This window comes from Athalia rosae, chromosome 3 (genome assembly GCF_917208135.1).
Source record: "Athalia rosae chromosome 3, iyAthRosa1.1, whole genome shotgun sequence".
Classification (NCBI taxonomy): domain Eukaryota; kingdom Metazoa; phylum Arthropoda; class Insecta; order Hymenoptera; family Athaliidae; genus Athalia; species Athalia rosae.
Genome location: NC_064028.1, coordinates 2,879,518 through 2,899,370, shown reverse-complemented (window position 1 = coordinate 2,899,370; position 19,853 = coordinate 2,879,518). Strand labels below are relative to the sequence as shown.

At 39.7% G+C, this 19,853-nt stretch overlaps 1 protein-coding gene and 1 long non-coding RNA gene across 4 annotated transcripts in view; both read left to right on the top strand.

The window, feature by feature from the left end:
- Positions 1–19,853, top strand: part of LOC105686639 (uncharacterized protein PB18E9.04c) — a 28,407-nt gene that overhangs the window by 3,430 nt on the left and 5,124 nt on the right. For 2 of the 3 annotated variants that reach the window (XM_012401656.3, XM_012401654.3), the window contains exons 2-13: positions 5,486–5,547; positions 8,565–8,638; positions 14,315–14,399; positions 15,240–15,331; positions 17,056–17,324; positions 17,397–17,504; positions 17,568–17,759; positions 18,294–18,428; positions 18,587–18,743; positions 18,849–19,190; positions 19,280–19,416; positions 19,502–19,664. In XM_012401656.3, coding sequence (XP_012257079.1) covers positions 5,486–5,547; positions 8,565–8,638; positions 14,315–14,399; positions 15,240–15,331; positions 17,056–17,324; positions 17,397–17,504; positions 17,568–17,759; positions 18,294–18,428; positions 18,587–18,743; positions 18,849–19,190; positions 19,280–19,416; positions 19,502–19,664 — 1,816 coding nt within the window. Of the gene's footprint in view, positions 1–4,921; positions 5,340–5,485; positions 5,548–8,564; positions 8,639–14,314; positions 14,400–15,239; positions 15,332–17,055; positions 17,325–17,396; positions 17,505–17,567; positions 17,760–18,293; positions 18,429–18,586; positions 18,744–18,848; positions 19,191–19,279; positions 19,417–19,501; positions 19,665–19,853 lie in introns of those variants that run through there. The other variant, XM_012401655.3, reaches the window with a different exon arrangement.
- On the top strand, positions 380–2,621 carry LOC125500367. The gene is made up of 3 exons (XR_007277727.1): positions 380–516; positions 699–930; positions 1,067–2,621. It is a non-coding gene; the product is annotated as an uncharacterized LOC125500367 (long non-coding RNA).

The following is a 19,853-nucleotide window of genomic DNA, read 5'->3' as shown; positions in this document are numbered from 1 at the left end:
CACCAAAGCTGAACCTGCTTCTGCATAACGTAAAACGTACGCGCATGCATCGTCACGCATATTATACATCCGTTCTTCCGCTGTTGCTGGTGCAGTTGCTTGTGTTTCTGGTGATGCATTTGCGTTCGTTAAACTCGACGAATTAGAGCCTGCAGGAGGAGTCGCCGGTGCCGCTGGGTTTACTCGTCTACGTCGGGGTTTACGGTAGTTGTAGCAGCGGCGGTAATACCCTCTGCCTCGGCGTTTTAGTCGGTTCGTTCGTTCCTCAAATAATCCATATTAAGATTAGTAGTCTGTTTAGTATTAGTTTTTGGCGGTTGGTTGCAGAGAGGAGGCGGTCGAGGCTCCACGCGAGGCTGTAATGGTAAAATAGAGGAGGGAAAAGAAGAAGAAGGACGTGTTAATGTTTCAACACACCCGACCCTCCCCGACCCTTGTTCCCCTCGCCCGATCTCGGCCACATGTATACATGTATATGCAAACACGACGTACACAATTATTACATGGAACATTCGTGTATGTATAACGGAAGCATTTTTTTTTTTTTTCTCACACTTGCGGAGGGCACGAAGCGAACAACCTTTATTTTTTTTTCTCGTCAATTTGTTATCGAGAAATGAAAATTTCACGTTTTTTTTTTTTTTTTTTTTTGTAATTTCCATCCCCCTGCAATACCGTGGCACGTTTCCACGAAATAGGTAGAGAGACTTCTTCTTCGACCACGACGACGACGACGACGACGACGATGATGATGCTGCATCTTGCACACCGAACCCAAACCCCAACGTACGCGCATCCTGTTTCAAAAGCCACACAAAATTTACTCTACTCTCCGACCGACTGTGGTAGCCGACGCCTGCTGCACTTTGCACCGGTCTTCTTCCTGCACTACAAAGAGCGGTAAATGAAAACGAGAGGGAAAAAAAAATTGTACGTGTTTCGTTTAGTTTAATTTTTTTCCATTTTAACCAAATCTTTTGATCTTTTTTTTTTTGTTTTTTTTTTTCGTTCCTCAAACGGCAGGATGCCGCCATTTCATAACGTTCTCGCTCTTTTTTCTCGACAGGATAACTCGGATTCAGGTATTCCATGTACCGTTCAATTTTTGCATCAGATTCGCGAATGTCTTAAGGATTGGGAAAATCTTGGAAAAACATTACGGAGGAAAATAGAGAAAAAGACGAATCATGGCAACGGAAAAAATGCATTTATTGTATCTGGTAGGACCGGAAACAGGAGGTGGATTGTGTGATTCGAAAAAATAGGAAATGCAACGCCAGATTTTTTGGCCAAATCTTTTATTTGGTTTCGTCGCTGGACTCGCTCTGGTTTTCTTCTTTCTCGTGCATCATTTTATGAATTTTCGTATCTTATTTTCTAACGTCGCGGTCGGACCGAGAACAGGTGTCTCGTTATTGGTATACTACTAATCTGGGGTTGAAAACTCGTCGGTTTACACGACCAACCCGCACGAAACTGAAAGACGCGTAGACTGGTTTTTAAACTTTCGTTCACGATTGCAGTAGCTCTGATAGCATTGTCGCACAGGTATAATCGAGAATCCCGTCGTTCAATCCCCACTTCATTTGAATTTTTCTTAATTTTATCAACCGCGTTTGACGCCGCACCGCCGTACGTATACGTAGTGTAACGTTTTTCGCCAAATACGCTATCGCAATCATCGTCATCATCATCAAGTCATAAATAATAAATGACGGAAGTCGCTAAACGAGTCAGTCAGTCGGTCGTTATCGTCGACGTCTGTAAGTACATATGCGTATACGCGGTAAATCTCAATGATAAAAATTATAACGTTCGTTCGTCGTCGAGACGAATAATGAAGAAGTATGAGAAAAAAAATAAAAGAAAAAAAAAAAACAACGTAAAGAAATGAAAAAGAAAAACTGAATAACCGAAGGGGGAGTCTTTCGACCAATTTATTTTGATCATCGACGATGGATCGTGTATCTCTCGTTGTTATCATCATTATCGACGTTGCGTTGCACGCGCGTTACGTCCAAACCGATACTGTACTAGGTATAATTCCACAATAGTTACATCATTGAAATTATTGAACTTTGACGTTACGGAGAGAGAGAGAGAAAGTTTTCGAATTTATTTCCAACCGTACAGAAATCGTTTGCAGTGGTTATTTCAACGCGAGTTGATATTCCTTCTCTTTGTTCTCTCTCTCTCTAATTCCTTTTTCATTTTAATTCATCTTTTTAATAACTCGCTCAAAGGGGGATGTATAATGCAAAGCCGGTTCGAATCGCGAAACCAGTTGAACCAGGTGGAGACGACGGTTAGTCTGGTCCGTTCGACCGACTCGTCGTTGTCACTGTCGTCGCTCCGTCTATTCGTCGTCGTCGTCGTCGTTTCTCCGTGTCTCGCTCTTCGCCCGCCCGTATAATACATCAACTCTCGCGAGTCTCTCTGGATTTACCGCACCTCGCGAACGCTTTTTTTACACGTTCTTTTACCTCCGTTCCTCTTCCCTCTTACCGCCGCGTCCCACCGTCTCTCCGGACACGGCCTGCCCCGGCGGAAATGCGATAAAATATCATCGCGAACGGGACGGGAACGGAAAACAGGGTTCAACTGCACCTGAACCTGAATCGAAGTGAACTTAACTCGGCTAAAACCGCCCGGCCGATCGCTACCGCTTTGAGAGAGAGAGAATATACGCGCGGCGTTAGCTAGCCGCGCTCAGCTCCACAAGCTGGACTTCCAGGCATCAAATGACAAAAAAGCTGGTCCTACCGGTATAATACCTCTCTCCGTAAAGCTCAAAGCCATGAACCTGAAACACTCGCTGCTAATGCCGCCGTACCTTATTCGCGGTCTCTCTCACAGCGAAGTGAAACTTTGGCATTGTTATCCACGCGCGTCGTCGCGTCTCTCCTTCGATCCAATTATCATTTTCACATCTCGACGGTTTTCGTTTTCATTCATTTCCTTTATTTTCTTATTCTTTGAAAGCGAAAAGTACAACGAGGTTCGGATTCGCTCGCGGCAGGGGTTGAACCCTGTTCTTTTCTCGCTCCAAAGTCCGTCGTTCGCGTCGGATTGTAGGTAACGGTCGACGTGGTAACGCTCCGCGTACCATTTATATAAATCGCGAGAAACGATTGGCGCGTCACTTGTACACGGTGTACTAGGTCGCTCGAATTGTGTACGTACGTACATTGCAATGGTTGCGCTGATCTTTTGATTTCAATTCGTAGGATTCTTTGATGGATAACGAGGCACGTGGTGTCGGACGCTCGTGTGCAATTGACCTTTGAACTTGTAAACGATTCTGATTGAAGGTCGCCCCAGTTATAGTACCTCATCCTTCTCGGTCTCGTCGTCGGACGTACGCTTTGTATTTTGCGGCTCCCGTGTATTCCGATCGTAATTCATCTACTGGAATGTAATTTTTTTTTTATCTCTCTACTCCGTGTGCAGTCGCAGAAAAATACACGATGCAATTTTGATCCTTCGACGTCAAAGTTTGACTACGTTGACTTATCTTTTTTTAGCTTTGCAGTTGTGTACCGTAGGTGCGACGACGACTCCTAGCCGTAGACTTCCTTGGATTACCGTGTCGTCGTCGTCGTATAAGAACAGATCGGAAAAGCAGGCGTTCTCTCCGTATCCCCGCAAAGTGAATGTTGGCTACGTACCTACGGGGTACACGCCGAGTGAGCAGCGCACGTTTGGTCCTGCACGAATAACGCGGTAGAGGAAGATTGCCGTTGCGAATAGTTCTTTGCTAGATTTATCGTGAGTAACGGAATAGTTTCTGCATTATATCCATCGGTATAACTATGCAGTTCGCTACCGCCGATGCGGCTACTTCTACCACCGTATAACCTGCCGCGCTCACCTCCTTCGTCGCCCGTCGAGCTGAAACCAAAATAAAAAAAAAAAAAAACTGTACATTTCGTGCGTCTCGATCATTCTTCATCCCTCACAGATTCTCGTCCGTCCCGCGCGACTTATGAATCAACGGGGGGAAAAAAATCGAGTGTAACGTTGTCGAGAATCGAATGAAGTACGATATTATTTTCTCACTATATGTATGTACATAAGAACGCACGAGTAAATTTACCAGTTGGAATAGAAGTCCTAATGGACTTATTGTCATCCAATTGAATCTCGCTGCAAAAGGCGTTGAACTTGTCTTCTTCGTCGTACACGTATATACGTACGAGTAGATACGTGTGCCGCCGATAATAACCTCTCGAACGGAGAGAGAAATTAGGAAAATTTTTTCGAAAATTCAAAATGTCTAGTGGGTCGTGAGATTTTTTTTTTTTTTTATAGGGGGGGGGGGTTGTTTTTTTTCCACCTCGGCAAATCGGTCACGATCTTCCGATCGACTGCACGCCTCGCGTACCGAACTCGATAGTAGTAGGTACAAAATGTTGGAAATAAAAAGAAATGTAGAAAAAAACAGCAACAAAAAAGAAGAAAACTAATATAACTGAACTGCAAACCACTCGTATTTACAGTTACGACAAAGCCATGATCTTTCTTTCCGTCAGCGGTAGCGCAACACCGGCAGCAGCAGCTTCTTCCCTCCCTTCATCGATATGTACTACCTGCCGCAGTGCCGAGGAAGATTATTATTACCTTCGTTTTATCGCCGCGATGCTACAGGTTGCACACGCGCAACACGAGTAACACTACATTTCTCCAATTTTTGATAAACCGAGGGAATTTCATCGCACGCGGTGGAAATTTTTTCAAATCAGCTATTCGATGAAATTTTTATTCGCTTTTCTTTCACTCCTCTTTCCGCGCGCGATAAGAAAATATCATCCACATCGAATCCTGTGTTTTTTCTAAATAATAATCGCCTCGCTATCCGCATCGCGCATACCGCTACCATTCGATGCACGTAGTCCGCTCATGTGTGTGTAAATGTAACGCGAATGTAGGTGTAGCTGGATGTGTGTCACGTGTCGGTTTTTGTAATGCATACTTACGCTGTGCAGACCGTACGGCAGAGATAGGAGATTTCGCGGTAAATTAATACGGATAAAAAGTATCGTCAATAGCAGCGTACGCGATTTGTAACAATGATTTATCAGAAACGGATGAGTAGGAGGAAACCGCGAGCGTCTGCACGCTGTTCAACGGATATCTTATCTGTCCCACCACTTTTTTCAATTTCCGCGTATCATGCGTGAGCACACGTTGTGCGTGTACGCGTGCTCGAGTACGCGATGAGCGTCGTAACTGTACGTGAAACGTTGAAAGGGAGAAAAAATAGAATAAAATGAAAATTAGAGACCAACAGGAAGCTCATTCTGCCCATGAGACGTAACAGGGAGCTTATATTTATAAAGGTTCGTTCTCTTCCCCCGAGCTACCTCAAAAATTTTCTTCTCGCCAAGAAGAATTGAAACAAATTACCATTTTTTTTTTCTTAAAATTAAATTCTAATTCGATGCATAATTTGTGTAATCTAATTTCTGCTTTTTTTCCGTTGCAGAACGGCACACCTCTCTGGGAAGATCTGATATCGAAAGCTACGAAGTTGCACACGTGTTTGAGGTGAGGAAACAAAAAACGTTGAAAATTATTATCTCCCAAATGGATGCTCGGCGTTGTTCCAAGGCGGATGCACGTTTTCGTTGGGGGATGTAAATACCATACATAGCGTATAACGTATGTACGTACGTGCGGCACATGGATCATCGTCGGTGTGCGTGAATTGAAACAATATTTAATGGCAGTAGTTATGTCAAGTTGACTTATGTTGGAGTCGCAACACCTACCTACACGTGTAGGTACGTACCTTTGTACGTACAGACGATACGTGTATCTCTCTTCGTTCTTCCTTCGTCCTCTGTCGACGCACGATTCGAAACTCTTTACGAACTAATTTAAAACGCCGACCTCCCTTTCCTCTATTCGTACGTATACACGAGATCCGCGCATGTGGTAAACGTTAGCATGTGTATATAATGTACCAGCAGTACGTTATATCATGTTCTGTCTCATTGTTACAAATTGCTTTACGAATTGCTGCTTCCCATTTTTTTCGTTCTTTTTTTTCTCCTTTACCTTTTCATTTTTTTTCATTCATTCATTCATTTCTTCTTTTCTCGTCCTTCCATTTTTTTTTTTTTTATCGACTGTACAAAAATCGTTGAAGTTTTCCAATTTTACCCAGCGGTAAAGTTTGACGTATTTTTTTTTTTTTTCAGTAAACCATTTTCTCCATTTCTTTTTTTCACCGGCACGTGCTACACGCGCGAGATATTTATTCACGTGTCCGCGGTGTTCTTTTATCGCGCATCTGTGATATACGGCATATTTTCCTACAGGTATGCATGTACCGATATTTTCGTACGTACATATATATATACATGTTATAGATAAATGTGTACTCGTAGTCGATTTTCTTTTTCTACCGATTTTGCTGCGGGCAAAAAGCTCCGCCCGAGGCATATGGAACGTACGGTAGTCGCTCCGATACCAAGAGACGAAGCTTTTTTCATTTTTAGAACCGCCTCTGGTGTAATTTCTTCGTCACGAGAAGAACGCATAGGATGTAAAAATCCACGTTTGTCGCCCATGCACACGACACACGTTACGCCTACATCTGGTGATCGTAATCTCGCGGGTCACGCGCTTCGGTATTTTACATTTTAGTTTCATTTTTTCTCTTACCGGACCGAACCGAACCAGCAACTTTAGCGAAGAATCGGAGACAGTAGGGCGCGAAGCGTCGCGACGCGGATAAGAAGAGAAAAAAAGCATGTAAATAAGAATAAGGAGAAGCCTCAGTTATGCGAAAAAAGAGTAACGATCTTAAATAAAGGCTTCGCCTTGGTTTAAAATAATAAAATGCCTCGCGGTATAATCGTGATGTACTGTAAACACACACGTGTGGGTATATGCATGTGCATTTCTATCGTCTGTCATCTCTGCGTCTTTTTCGTTTTTTTCTCGCAACGTTATCTTTGAAACTTGAATGAAAAAAATGAAAAAATGAAAAAAGAATAACACTTTTATAACGGAACAATTTTTTAATGGTATATATACATAAGCGCATGTGTATACAGATGTGCCGTATGCATATCGTATTATTTATTTATTTATTTATTTGTTCTTTTTTCTTTCACCACCTGCACATGGACGTGTACGGTTAATTTAGATAGGACAATTGAATCGTTGATTCTTTTATTCCACGGTTTAAGAGCAACGGGGTTACCCTTGATTTTTCCGCTTATGGTTTGAGAAAAGCAAAGATATTAAAAAGATTAAAGAGAGAGAGAGAGACAGAGAAAAATAGAAAAATTACTCAGGGCAATTATAAAACACCATTGAAACTGTGCACAGTTTTAACCTTTTTTTTTTTTTTCTTTTACTTTTATGGAGTCACGTTTCTCTTTTCGATAACATATGCATTCGTATATTCGTATGAACTGAGGATATCTTTTAGTCGTTTTCATCGTGCGTGATTTAACGAAAAAACAAAATCTCCGCAATTGGATAATGTGGATAAAAATGGCACATGACGTGGATCCAGTTCGTTCTTCTTTCTTCTCCTGTCGGTTCTTTTTTTTTTTTTTCAAATCTTACTCTGCCATTGTAATCTTGAAAGTTTAAATGCTACAATCGTACCACTTTCTCTGCGCCTATACCACACATGTCACGATACGCTCTCTTTAACGTTCTTTTCACGTGTCTAAATAATATTTTTCTTTTCTCTTTTCTTGACTTATTTTGTTTTTTTTTTTTCACGACTTCCGAAAAATTCATCCGTATCTACGTACGTACTTGATTGTAAGTTGTATTTTTTTTATAATTTTAATACCGCACTTCCTTCCTTCTTGAATTTCGATGATGCTGAATTTTCTCACAATCAGTCAATTTAAAGTAAACACACCTTATAATTTGTCACGTGTTAATTGTGATAAAAACATTTATTTCGTACAGCAACGCGCGCTTTTGTCAATTTGGTTAATTAATTCAAACGTGAAACACCAAAACGGTGTTTTTGTTGTCGTTATTATTGCTATTTTCTTCTGTTCGTCTGTACCCCCATCCGGTTTTCATGCACATGAAAATTTTAAACTCGTATGTATGTGAATATAAACTCTCTCCTTATAATTTCAATCACGGTTATCGAACGAAGTTGTTGCTATTGTTATTAATAATATTCGTGCTACCTAAAATTTATAGAAAAAAAAAAAACGAGAAAGGTCGGAAAAAATCTCTGCATCGTTAATTTTCAGATAAATTGACGAAATTACGTCATATCGTGCAGCCCCATATATTAAAGAGTTGAATAAACTAAGCGATGGCGGTTAATTTATTAAATTAATGATGTAACCTCAATTAAAATTTTCCCATATTACATGATAATCAGGTTTATACTCATATACAGATGTACGTATTATATAGAGTACATAATTCCGCAGGATGTAACATTATTTATTTTATTTCACTTAACATTAATGCCGTATCTTCATATATTTGATATTAATGACCTACATACATTTTACTTTTTTTCTTAGTTTGGTAAATGTAAAAAATATGATTATTCTTGTTTTTTACAGAGCTGCGATTCTGGCAATCTCCGCCTACTTGGAAGCATTTCAAAAAATTGCAGATGCAGCCACCAGTGCCCGAGGTGAGTTTAAGATTATTTTGTCGAAATAATTTATCGACGCTAAGAACAAATGGTGATAACAATAATAATAATAATTTCCAACATCTCTCTTCTCCTCATTTACAAAGATATCCATTATTACTCGGCCGATCGAGTTTTATTTATAAACACGCTCGGATCGCGCGATCCAGAGATGACTGAAAAAAAAGATGCGGAAGTAAAAATGAAGAGAAAAAGTATGAGGAAATAAAAGGAAAAAAAAAAATTGACGCCGCATATTACATAGAGGTATAAACGTATAAGAGTTGGTTTCCCGCTCCCGCTGGATGCGGAGGAGCCCGGGGTTACAAGTTTAGGAGTCGAATTTGGATTTGGGTCACGTCTACACTCGCGTTTACGTATAGGTTTTATACACCTATGTATTACATATAAAATACATAGACGTGTAACCCGTGTAGCTGCATTATTATTTCTCTCGTGACTCTGAGCTTCCCTGCGACCGCGACGCGACGCGCTACCATCATCCGGATTCGGCGTTTACGGTGTTTTGCCTGCGAAGATAGATGTAGCTGTGGAAATAGATGTAGAACGAAAGAGGAGGACGTAGAAAAAAGGAGAATATACCGTCCGAAAAATAGGAGAAAGAAAGATGGTGAGAGAGGTAACTCGACGACGCGAGGGAAACGTGCCGCCTCCCAGGGGAAGCGAAAAACTGGAACACAAACTCAGAGTGTAGGTAGCTAGTAGGTAGGTGGATAGGTGGGTCGTACGCGTTCGACGATGTAGATCAAATATGATCGGAACGAACGTCAGATGATTCTTCGTGCGGATGAAAATTTGCTATTTTTTCTCACCCTCGACGTTACGAAAGGCTGGGGGGAGGAGGAGACGAAAATATTTCACTCTTATTACGTAATATTACGAATTATGAATTACGTATTAGGTAGTTTTGTGTATACGCACCTTATACGCGTACTACGTACAGACATCAAGGCTAAACAAATTGAATCGATGGAACGGTCAACGAACTCGTCGAATTGCTGAATATTCGTCAAAAATTTTCTCATTTTTTCTTCTTCTTCTTCTCGTCGTTGTAAGTGTAAAAGAAAATCGTTTATTTTTTCTCTTCTGATTTCAACGTTCTTGAAAATTTTATCGACTTTTTTTCCTCATGGTATCCGACCGCTAGTTCCTTACAATAATTGATAGATAATTGTGTACGTTTGTCGTTTATGTACATAATTTTATGGGGGGTTAAGTCATCGCTGGTTATGGAGTATAGACCGTGAAAAATAAGAACGAGAAGAAGAAGAAGAAGAAGAAGAAGAAGATGACGACAACGACGATATTACAAACTGTGATATGTGCAGTAAAATAAATTCTTCTAATACATCTGCAGTGTAATGCTTACGTAATGTGCACGCGTACGGTATATGTATATGAGTGAAGAACGGAGAAGAATAAATAGTAGATGTAAAATTAAAGGGGGGGGGGAAGAAAACTATAAATTATAAAATCTATTGCACGCAGAATTTAAATTCATGTACTTCGAGACGCCATGTGTACGCTTGTATACGACACCGACATATTTTGTACATCGCGTAATACCTATATTTAAAATATAAATCACAGTACACGCGTATAATTGTTTCCATCGCCATTATTGCCGTCGCTATTATCGTTACAATTTATCACGTTGTTTTTTCTTAATTGTTTTTATTCACTTGGAACGAAGAGAGAGAAAAAAAAATCGAAATGCGTCAGCCGGAGCTGCACCGCTTTTTTTTTTTTTTACGTAAAAGCGCGCTTCGTTCAACTTCTCAAGTTGATCGTGCTCTCGAGATTTCAAGTGTGGAAGATGGAAATAAATAAATAAATATTATAAAACGCAAAAAAAAAAAAAAAAAAGAAAAAACTCATAACTCAGAAACGCACTGCAGGCTTCTCGAACACACCGCAAGACGAAGACCAGAACGCTCAGAATAAATATTATAATTGAACGAATTGAAAATTTTTGTTTGTGCCCGGTATTATTCGAGCTCCTGAAGCGCAATGGTTTTTTTTTTTTCTCATGCCGATTTTTGTTGACTTTTTTTTGTTCCCCAACGCACGAACAACAACAGCTGCACCACCTGCGCACGTTTGATGGACCCGTTTTTTTTTTTTTTTTTTAATACGATCAGTTAGTCATCCCTTATTAATTGATGAACTCTTGGGCAATTATTTTCGCTGCACCTTGCATGCACATACCTTGTTTTTTTTTTTATCCACCCTCCGTTATCCTCGGTAACCGTCTGGTCGATTCTGCATACGAGTTTTTGCGATTTTTTATTTCTGGTTTTTTTTTTTTTTTTTTCTAACGTGTTCCAAGTCGCGTACATCTGCATACGTGTACATAATTTAATTTTGTTAATTTTTCCACGCAAGTCGCAGTCCCGGTGCAAGGGATGCTCTCACGTCGCGCAAGGGTCGTGTCCGTCGGTCTTCCGCGATTTTTTGCAACGCGTGAAACCTGCGAAAGCAGATGTCAAACTGATGGGTGCTGTTCCTGATCTTTTCCTTTGTTCAAAAGGCAGCTGAACGACGACGACGACGACTACGACGACGAAGACCAGGACGATCAACGATATCGTTCCGTTGCCTAAAACCCCCCGGCCTCTAACGTTCGGGTCTAGGAAAATTACGTCTCCTCTTTTTCACGGTTCTATTCCCTTTTCATTTTCTTCTTTCTTTTTCCAACTATCATTACAATCGGTTCTTCGTGTGCCTGGTATGAATTTTACACGTTAATCGAGGGTAAAGTGTGTGCGGTGCGAACGAAGTGACGTACATTAATTGAAACGAAACTTTTTTTTGTCCCATGGGTTCCGACCGTTCTGTCTTTTTCCTTCTCATTCTCTCTCTCTCTCTCTCTCTCTCTCTCTACGTTCATTTTCTATGATTTTCAGTCACGATTCCACCGCGAGAATAGGGACATTTATCCGTAGCAATCTCGTACAACGTTACCTATGTCCCTTTGTCGCTTTCTACCTTCTCTCCCTCTGTACTTTCTTTTCTTCTATCTTTTTTTTTGTTTTTTATTTTTATTCTTTTCGTCGGAATACGCGAATCATATATTGGGACAATTTCACGTGCACGATTCTTTCCTTTCAACGCTTCAACTTATAGTTGATCAATTTTTTGTTTTCTTCCCGTGTACATAGATAAGAATCACCTCGCTCATTACCACATTCCGTATTGTGTCCGAGTCGACATTGTGTCCCGAAGTGAATGGGCTGTGAAGCAAGTTGATTCGATTATATCAGAAACGCAAAAGAGAAACGAAATATAAATAATTGTATATCGTTGGAATAGAGAAAACTAGATAGAAGCGAAAAACTAGGGAGGTGGGGTGGACTAGGGCAGAATGTGCCGAACGGGGCATGTCCCCTTTTCCTCAATCTCATTCTTTTCTCTTGTTTTTCGTTTTTTGTTTTTTGCTCTCGTACAAGTATCAGCGGCCACAGAGCAGCACGAGTAGAAAAGAAAGAGGAATAAAAAGAAAAATGAGAGAACGGAGGAGGAGGAGAAGGAGAAGAAGAAAAAGTGCAATGTATAGGGGCGCACGGTTCGAGTTTGGAATGGCCAGTAGTGCAGTAGCAGCAGCGGCAGCACATCGTCCCCTAGGTTTGGTTGGGTTTGGCCCAGTTGGGCAAGAACCCGCCAGGGGCTGAAGCTGAACGTTACCGGGACGTCGACCCCCAATTCCATTCTCCACTCTGTATTCCCCGGTATTGATCCTCCGATATAACTCTCCCCTAACCATTTTCCTTCCTCCTCCCCCTGCCCCCTCATCTCCTTCCCCGGTTCAACACCCTCTCGACTGCAATTCGCCAACCCCCCTTTTTTTGCACCCCCTGCCCCCCACCTCCCCCCTCCGGGCAAATTTTCTTTTTAAGTTTTTCCATATTCCTTTTTTCTCTCTCCCTTTTCTCTTCTTCTTCTTCTTCTTTTTTCTTTCTTTCCTCTTCATTTTAATCCGTCATCATCCCTCTCCACCGTTCATTCACACATCCCTGCACCGCCTCACTGGGTCATGCACTTGTTACCTTATTCCGATATGTACGCGATATGTGTGTACATATGTAGTACACTGATATGGATGCGCGTACCTATATTTTACAGTATATGGGGAACATACGTAACGTTGAAAACGGAAAGAGAAACGAAAAATGAAAAATTCAATAGAGAAAATAAAAAAAATACCCCACGAAACGAAATAGTTTATTACATTACTATGATTATTGTTGTTATTATTGTTGTTGTTATTTCCAAATAAAATTTGGAATAGATAAGTAAATAACGCGGAATGTGAAGGGGCGAGGGGTAAGGTCACAGCGTAAACAAAATCGTTTTTACAATTGGATCATTACATCCGCTCTATTCACCCCTTGAACATTTCCTGTCGATAATTACCTTCGATTTCTGATGATTCGCTGCGGTGTCAACGTACGTACACATGCAGGTAAACATGCAGGTTGAGTTAGGTGACGCGTCAAATGTGGGGTAAAATTCTTTCGTTTCACAATACCGCGTCACTATATTAAATACGTCATCGTCCCGCAAACCCTCGTCATCGAGTTTGCGCGTAATTTGTTATTAATTTTTTTATTACACCAAGACGCGAGAAAATATACGAGGAAATCATAGACGGGGTAACCGCGAAGTGCCTCACATCCTCCGTAACATATTATATTGCATACTCATCATCGTTCCGGTTATTCGCGTGTTTTACTCACGCGGCATTTCGAGACAATCCTAGGAGGTTGCGGATGTGGTTCGAAAAAGTAAATAAGAGAGGAAAAAAACGAATTGTTGAAACAAATTGATAATTAATAATTGACCTGTTATTAACGCCGCTCCACATGCCGATGAGTAATGATCGCACTCGAACCGTGAATGATGAAGTAACATTGCGCCCGTTATTTTATAAATTAACCGTTTTACGTTGATCTTGTACAATAGATACATTATTCGAAGGCGCGTGTATGAGTGGGATAGTAATTTATAGAAAAATCAAAAAAAAAAAAAAAAACCATGCAACAATCTCAGACGTAGCGAAATACTGCAGCGCATCCGTGTATCCCGGTGTACGAATAGGTGTATTAATAAAATTCTTAATTAACAATGCATTCTAAACCGGAAGAAAATATGTACGTGTAACGTACATATTTATAATCATCAATTAGATGGCGGTTGATGTTATCCAGCTGATTATACATACGGTGTTTGAGATAATTAGTAGACCGTTCTTCGTTACCATAACAAAGTACATCGTGATATATATGTTATGGATATTTTTATTTTGATTTCATCTCCCCTCTCTCTCTCTCTCTGTTGTGCGGTACAACACAACCCGCGATTGGATTTACATAATATTTTTTTTCTTCTCTCTTCGCGTGCATTCTGCAACGCATGTATATACATATGTATGGGATATAAAGTAGGTGACCTTGAATAAAAAAAGAACCATAAACTTAAACAAAGAATGAAAAACTATTAGATACGACACGATGATCCAATTTCATTTTTTATACACCTTATTTTCAATCTATTATTTTGACAGCTGTACCGCCCAAATGTACCGCATTCACATTATTTCTTTATTTATTTATTTATTCATGTACGCCTATATTTAGTCAATTTTGTTTGTTTCAGGGGCTACCAAAGAAATTGGAACTGCTTTAACGAGAATATGTTTGCGTCACAAAGCTGTCGAAGCTCGTATGAAAACTTTCACAAGGTATGAAGCGTCTAAAAGAAAAATATTACTACACTTTATACTTTTTATTCTTCTTTAGAATATCAATCTCATTCGACATACCGCAATTGAAACAATAACTAGCTATCATTAGATATATTAATTACATCTGTCAAATTTACACCAAATACTGGACGATTTTGAAGATGAGAAAATTTTTTGCCCTATAGGTCTACTCGAACGCGAATTGTCATTGACTGTATTGCAGAATTGAAATTTAATCATGTTTTATTTTCTGTTTTCTTTTCTCACATCTTCAACCGTTATGTCAACGTACTTAATTGATACCGTGTACGGAATGAGATTTTGGCAGAAACTCGAACTTTTCTCAATTTTTTTCTCCTTTTATCTCGTTTTTTTTTTTGTGTTCGGCACGTGCGTCACAGTTTCTTCGAAACACTTTTATCTTCTCTTATAAAGATTTATATTTTCTCTCTCATGTTTTTTTTTTTCTTTCTTTTTTTTTGGTTATAAACTTGTACGTATACTCGTATGTTCGCTTGGTTCGTTTATAAGTATATTGCAGCGGTGAAGTTGATTTTTATGACCACGATAATGACGATAACGATAATAATGATAATATAATATTTGTAACAACCACCGTTAAGATTTTTTTCATCTTTCTTGTTTCTTTTTTTTTTTTTTTCAATTTGTTCGACTTACCTGGTTTACATTATTCACCGTACGTATAACTTGAACTTTTGTATCGAACTGCACCTCGTAATAACGTATTGAAAATAAGACGTTTCCATTTTTATTCGAACATTTATTATTTTGCTGTGATTCTTTGCGTTTCTCTAATTCTTTGAAAATTTCTAACAGTGCCATCATGGACTGCCTCGTTATGCCGCTACAGGAAAAACTCGAAGATTGGAAGAAATCACTCGTCAATTTGGACAAGGAACATGCCAAAGGTCAGTTGAAACGAAGAGTACGAGTTTCGGAATGAAGAAAATGACGAAATTAGGCAACTTAAGTTTGACGATTCTTTTTCCGTTTGGTTGATTATTTGTTCAGTGAAGCTGCAACGTATTTTAATACGTTGAGTAGGTATTCGAATATTCCATGTGTAAATACTGAAAATAAGGAGAAAATGTTTGTAGGTATGTTTAGGGAGGTTGAAAGGTATAAAAAGGAAAAAAAAAATGTTTGAAGGGTAGTATGTGCGTACGTTATGTAGGCTACCGAATAACTTCCGGTTGATCAAAGTCAATTATGAGCGGTTCAATCGGTACGATTCGAGGGAAATGTTACCCTCGATGACAACCCTTTAATATTGGCTTCCCAGTTTTCAATATCACCGCGGCCCTTGAATTTCCTCCACGACGCATCCTTCAAAAACCCTCTCGGGTGCTCCTCTATGTATTTACATGTACATATGTATACCTGTGTACATAGGCTAATACGTATATATACATACGTATATTCGTGCATGCTCTAAGCCCTTTCCTGTCGTCTACGCAGCCCTTGCAACCTTGCTTCTTTTTTTTTTTCTTTTTCTTCCCGTACCTATTTTTTAACCCCATACGCATAGTCATGTAGACGTACTTGTATAAGGGGTGATGTGCCGGAGGAGAATCTAATGGAGGGGCATCCTTTCCATTTTTATATACTTGCATACATACGTAGGTAAAGAGAGAATTGAAAATAAAATGAATAAATGGAATAAAAAAAAAACGTAATCATTGTTTCGTAATCGTTGAGACGTTGCGAAATATCGAGTAAGAGGAGAACCTTTTTTTTTTCAATTCAAAAGAGATGCCAAAGTTACGAAATGTAACAAAACGAGGTGAAGCTTTGTGAATATACACGTTATGTGTTCATTATGGAACGGCGTTCGATTTGCCATGCGAGTACACTGTAACCTATATCCATTCGAATTATTACCTATGTTGTGTCGATTTTTTAACCGTGGTGTGAAATGCGTCGAGTAAGCGAAAATTAAGTGGATAAAGGAACGAGTGAATGAAGGTGGATATTTATATTGAAATATAATATGGAGTGTGTGTGGAACATATGGAATATTTAATTAATAACTAACATTTGAATATATATAAATATTCAGAGGGAGGGTCAAAGCCCAGATCTCCGAATGAAACATGGATGAAACCGAGCGTCAACCCCTTCGCGTTTCAACTACTATTAACAATGAATCATCCTAGACTTTTGGAACAGGGGTGCATTACTTTAATGATATTTTCACATGCTAAAAGCATGGGCATCCCGGGATCCTCGTGGGGTGATTTTTGCTTCATCATCATTCTGTTTCCCTTCTCTTTTCGTTCTTCTCCGACCGCGTTTTTTCATTTTTTCATTTTATTTATTTATTCTCTCTTTCTCTGTACTGTTACGAACGAACTCTCTTTGACGAATTTTCCAGCAGAATTTAACTCCGGCTTTTGAAGTCGATGCTTTGGAGATTTGCAATATTTTTTTTTCCTCCCCTCTTTCGGTAAAAAAAAATTCAATCTTTTTTATAGATATGATTCTTGGTTGTTTGATTACATGGCTAGATGGCGGCGAATATTTATTTAATGGATCTTTTTTTCTAATACCCAAGAAAATAATTATAAATTTTATATTCTTGCGCAAACAAATTGATGAATTATTGTTGATTTTTTTCTTCGATCGTTTTTAGAATACAAAAGGGCGAAAACAGAACTGAAAAAACGATCGACGGACACCTTGAGATTACAAAAGAAGAAGGCTCGTAAAATTCAGGGTCAAGGTCAAGGACAATGTACAGGAGGAGATTTGGAATTATGTAAACTTTTGGAATCATCAGCTGCGGTGGTCAGAGAAAAAAGACTTGGATTAGAAGAAACTGAAAGAAAAGCTGTGCGAGCTGCGCTCGTTGAGGAACGTGGACGATTTTGTTTACTAGCCAGATTTCTTAAGCCGGTATTAGTGAGTATCTAAGAACTTGAAAAATTTCGATTAAAATTTCGCTCCGTCAATGGGTAACCGATTTGATTTTAGGACGAGGAAATTGCTATGTTAATGGAGCTAACACACCTTCAGGAAGTGTCGGATCAACTACAGAGGCACACCGCATCCCCAAATCATCTGCCACCTGCTTCTGAACAGGTAGTTCTTCGAAAATATGAAAAATCTTTTCAGATATAACCGAGATTTTATCCGCGTTTTCAGGTGATCACGGATATCAAGGGATGCGATACTACACAGTGGTCGTTGACCACACCTCCTTCGAGTCCCTCCCTATCTTTAGGGTCGAGGAAAAGTTCCATGTGCTCCATAAGCTCACTCAACAGCAGCAGCAGTGGTTCGTGCAAAAGTCATCCGAGTCCGTCTGGCCATCCGTGGCACAGGTCTCTGTCTCAGGTAAACTTTGATGATTTTATTAAGAATAATAACTCGTACGCAACCTTCAGTATAACGTCGCTCGGAACCGAGGCTTTTTTTTTCAATTTGGGAATAGGAATTATGAAATTCTTTCAACTGGACTCTTTCTACGTTGGGTTTATTCGTCAGTAGTGCAAAACGCCGTTCCAAATATCAATGAGCGCTTCTTTTATGAATTATTTTTAAAATGATTTTGTTGAAATGATCGGGAGGGGATGTAACATTTGCTAATGCGGTATGAATCTTTGTGCTCTGTAAAACCACTTGGTCGATAGAAGAAATCTTTCATTTTTTTCCCTTCGTTATTCTTGGACAATGAAAATACATTTGCAGCATGAGCCAGTTCATACGTGTTTGTGTATAGCTTTAGTGCATCATCCGGCTTTGTATTTTTCAGTTATAAAATCAATGCACTGTATAAATTATCTACTCGTTATTAATCACATTATCAGTTTGTATGCCTTAGTCGTTAGCTTAGCAAATGAATGCAGTAGTTGATGTTGTACTGTGTAGCCTGTTGGTGTATCTATAAGGCCAATCAGCACAAGTGGGATGGTTACGTTGCGCCACTTGACTAGCGGGAGTTCACGAGATTCCGGGTTCACTTCTCAAGACACTCTTTATGCCCAGCCTATTAGCGAACATCAGGTAAACTATTCGATCGCCAAACGAACACCAGTTCGTTGATTATCAGAATTTTTCATGACTTTTATCCCTGGAATGCACTTATTTATTATTTTCACCTCGACGAATTCTAATATAAAAATTCCGTCACTTCTTGAATTCTATTCATCGTTCACTTTTAGGTATCGAATGTATCGTCACACAGTAATCAGAGTACAGGATCTACCACCATGAGGCCCGTTACTACTTCCACATGGCCCGATTTACAAGAGTCATCTATTCAATTCGACAGACAGGGTCAAAATACGATTAACGAACGACCGCATACCATATCTTCTGGTGAGTCGATATTTTCTTTTATCTCCTTGTTCTACGAGCGAAGACTGGAAAATTCGGACTTCCTGGGGCGTTCGTTACGTTTATTTGCATAAAAAAAATTTTCAGCATACGAGAAAGGTCATCATCAACGGCCAGCGCTGAGCGTCTACACGTTTCAAGCACCGGAAGGTACTGGTACTGGGTCAAGTTGTTGCCACAGTCAACCGGCGTCTCCAGTTTCTTCGTCTTCTTCATGTTCTTCGTCGAACCAACAGCAAACTCATCTGCAAAACCAACAACAAACTCATGTACAAAATCAACAGAATCGTGTTCAACTACGAAATAACAGACCTCCGATCCCAAGTCGGTGTTCTAGCCTCGAGCGACCGATCGTTCCGGCTAAAAATGATCCTCCTGGGAGTCCTAGAGGAAAACCTAAACTTCCGATACCGGCACACCTCGCTAAAGGTATTATTCAGTTTTTCTCAGTTTCTTTTTAAGTTAATGTGCTTCCAACGAATCGGTTTACCATGAATCTGTTTATTGTTTATTTTTAGAATTACCTGCACATCAGCTACAACAACCGATGTATGTAAACATGCACGAATTGGCTAGTCTGGCTGCTAGTCGGGCACAAGAAATGCAACAACTTCCACCTCCGCCACCACCAGCTTCCACCGCTCATACAGATAAAGTACGACTTCATCCCAATATGCGGATGTTGCACATTTCATTATTCAACGATAACTCATATATCTGGTTGTATTTATTGATTACAGACCGATGCTTCAGAAAAAGACGGTGGCAGTTTGACTTCCGAATCTAGCCTGGAATCTAGTAGCGGTTATGGTAGTCAGACAACTCTTCCTCATGTTCAACCTCAATCGCAAATTTCATGCCAAGGAGTTGACGATGAAAATTCCATGAATCAACAAGAGAAAGGTTGGGAATAAAGTCACGGTGTACACCGTTCAATATATCATTGCTTTTGGTTTGTCGTACAGTACAAAAGTCATTTTTGTAACTTGAGAAATTTATATTGCACGTTTAAGAAGATCAATTGATCAGCTCTCATCGTGGTTTTGATTCAGGGTTAATTATTTTTTTCATCTTTGTATGTTGAATTATGTA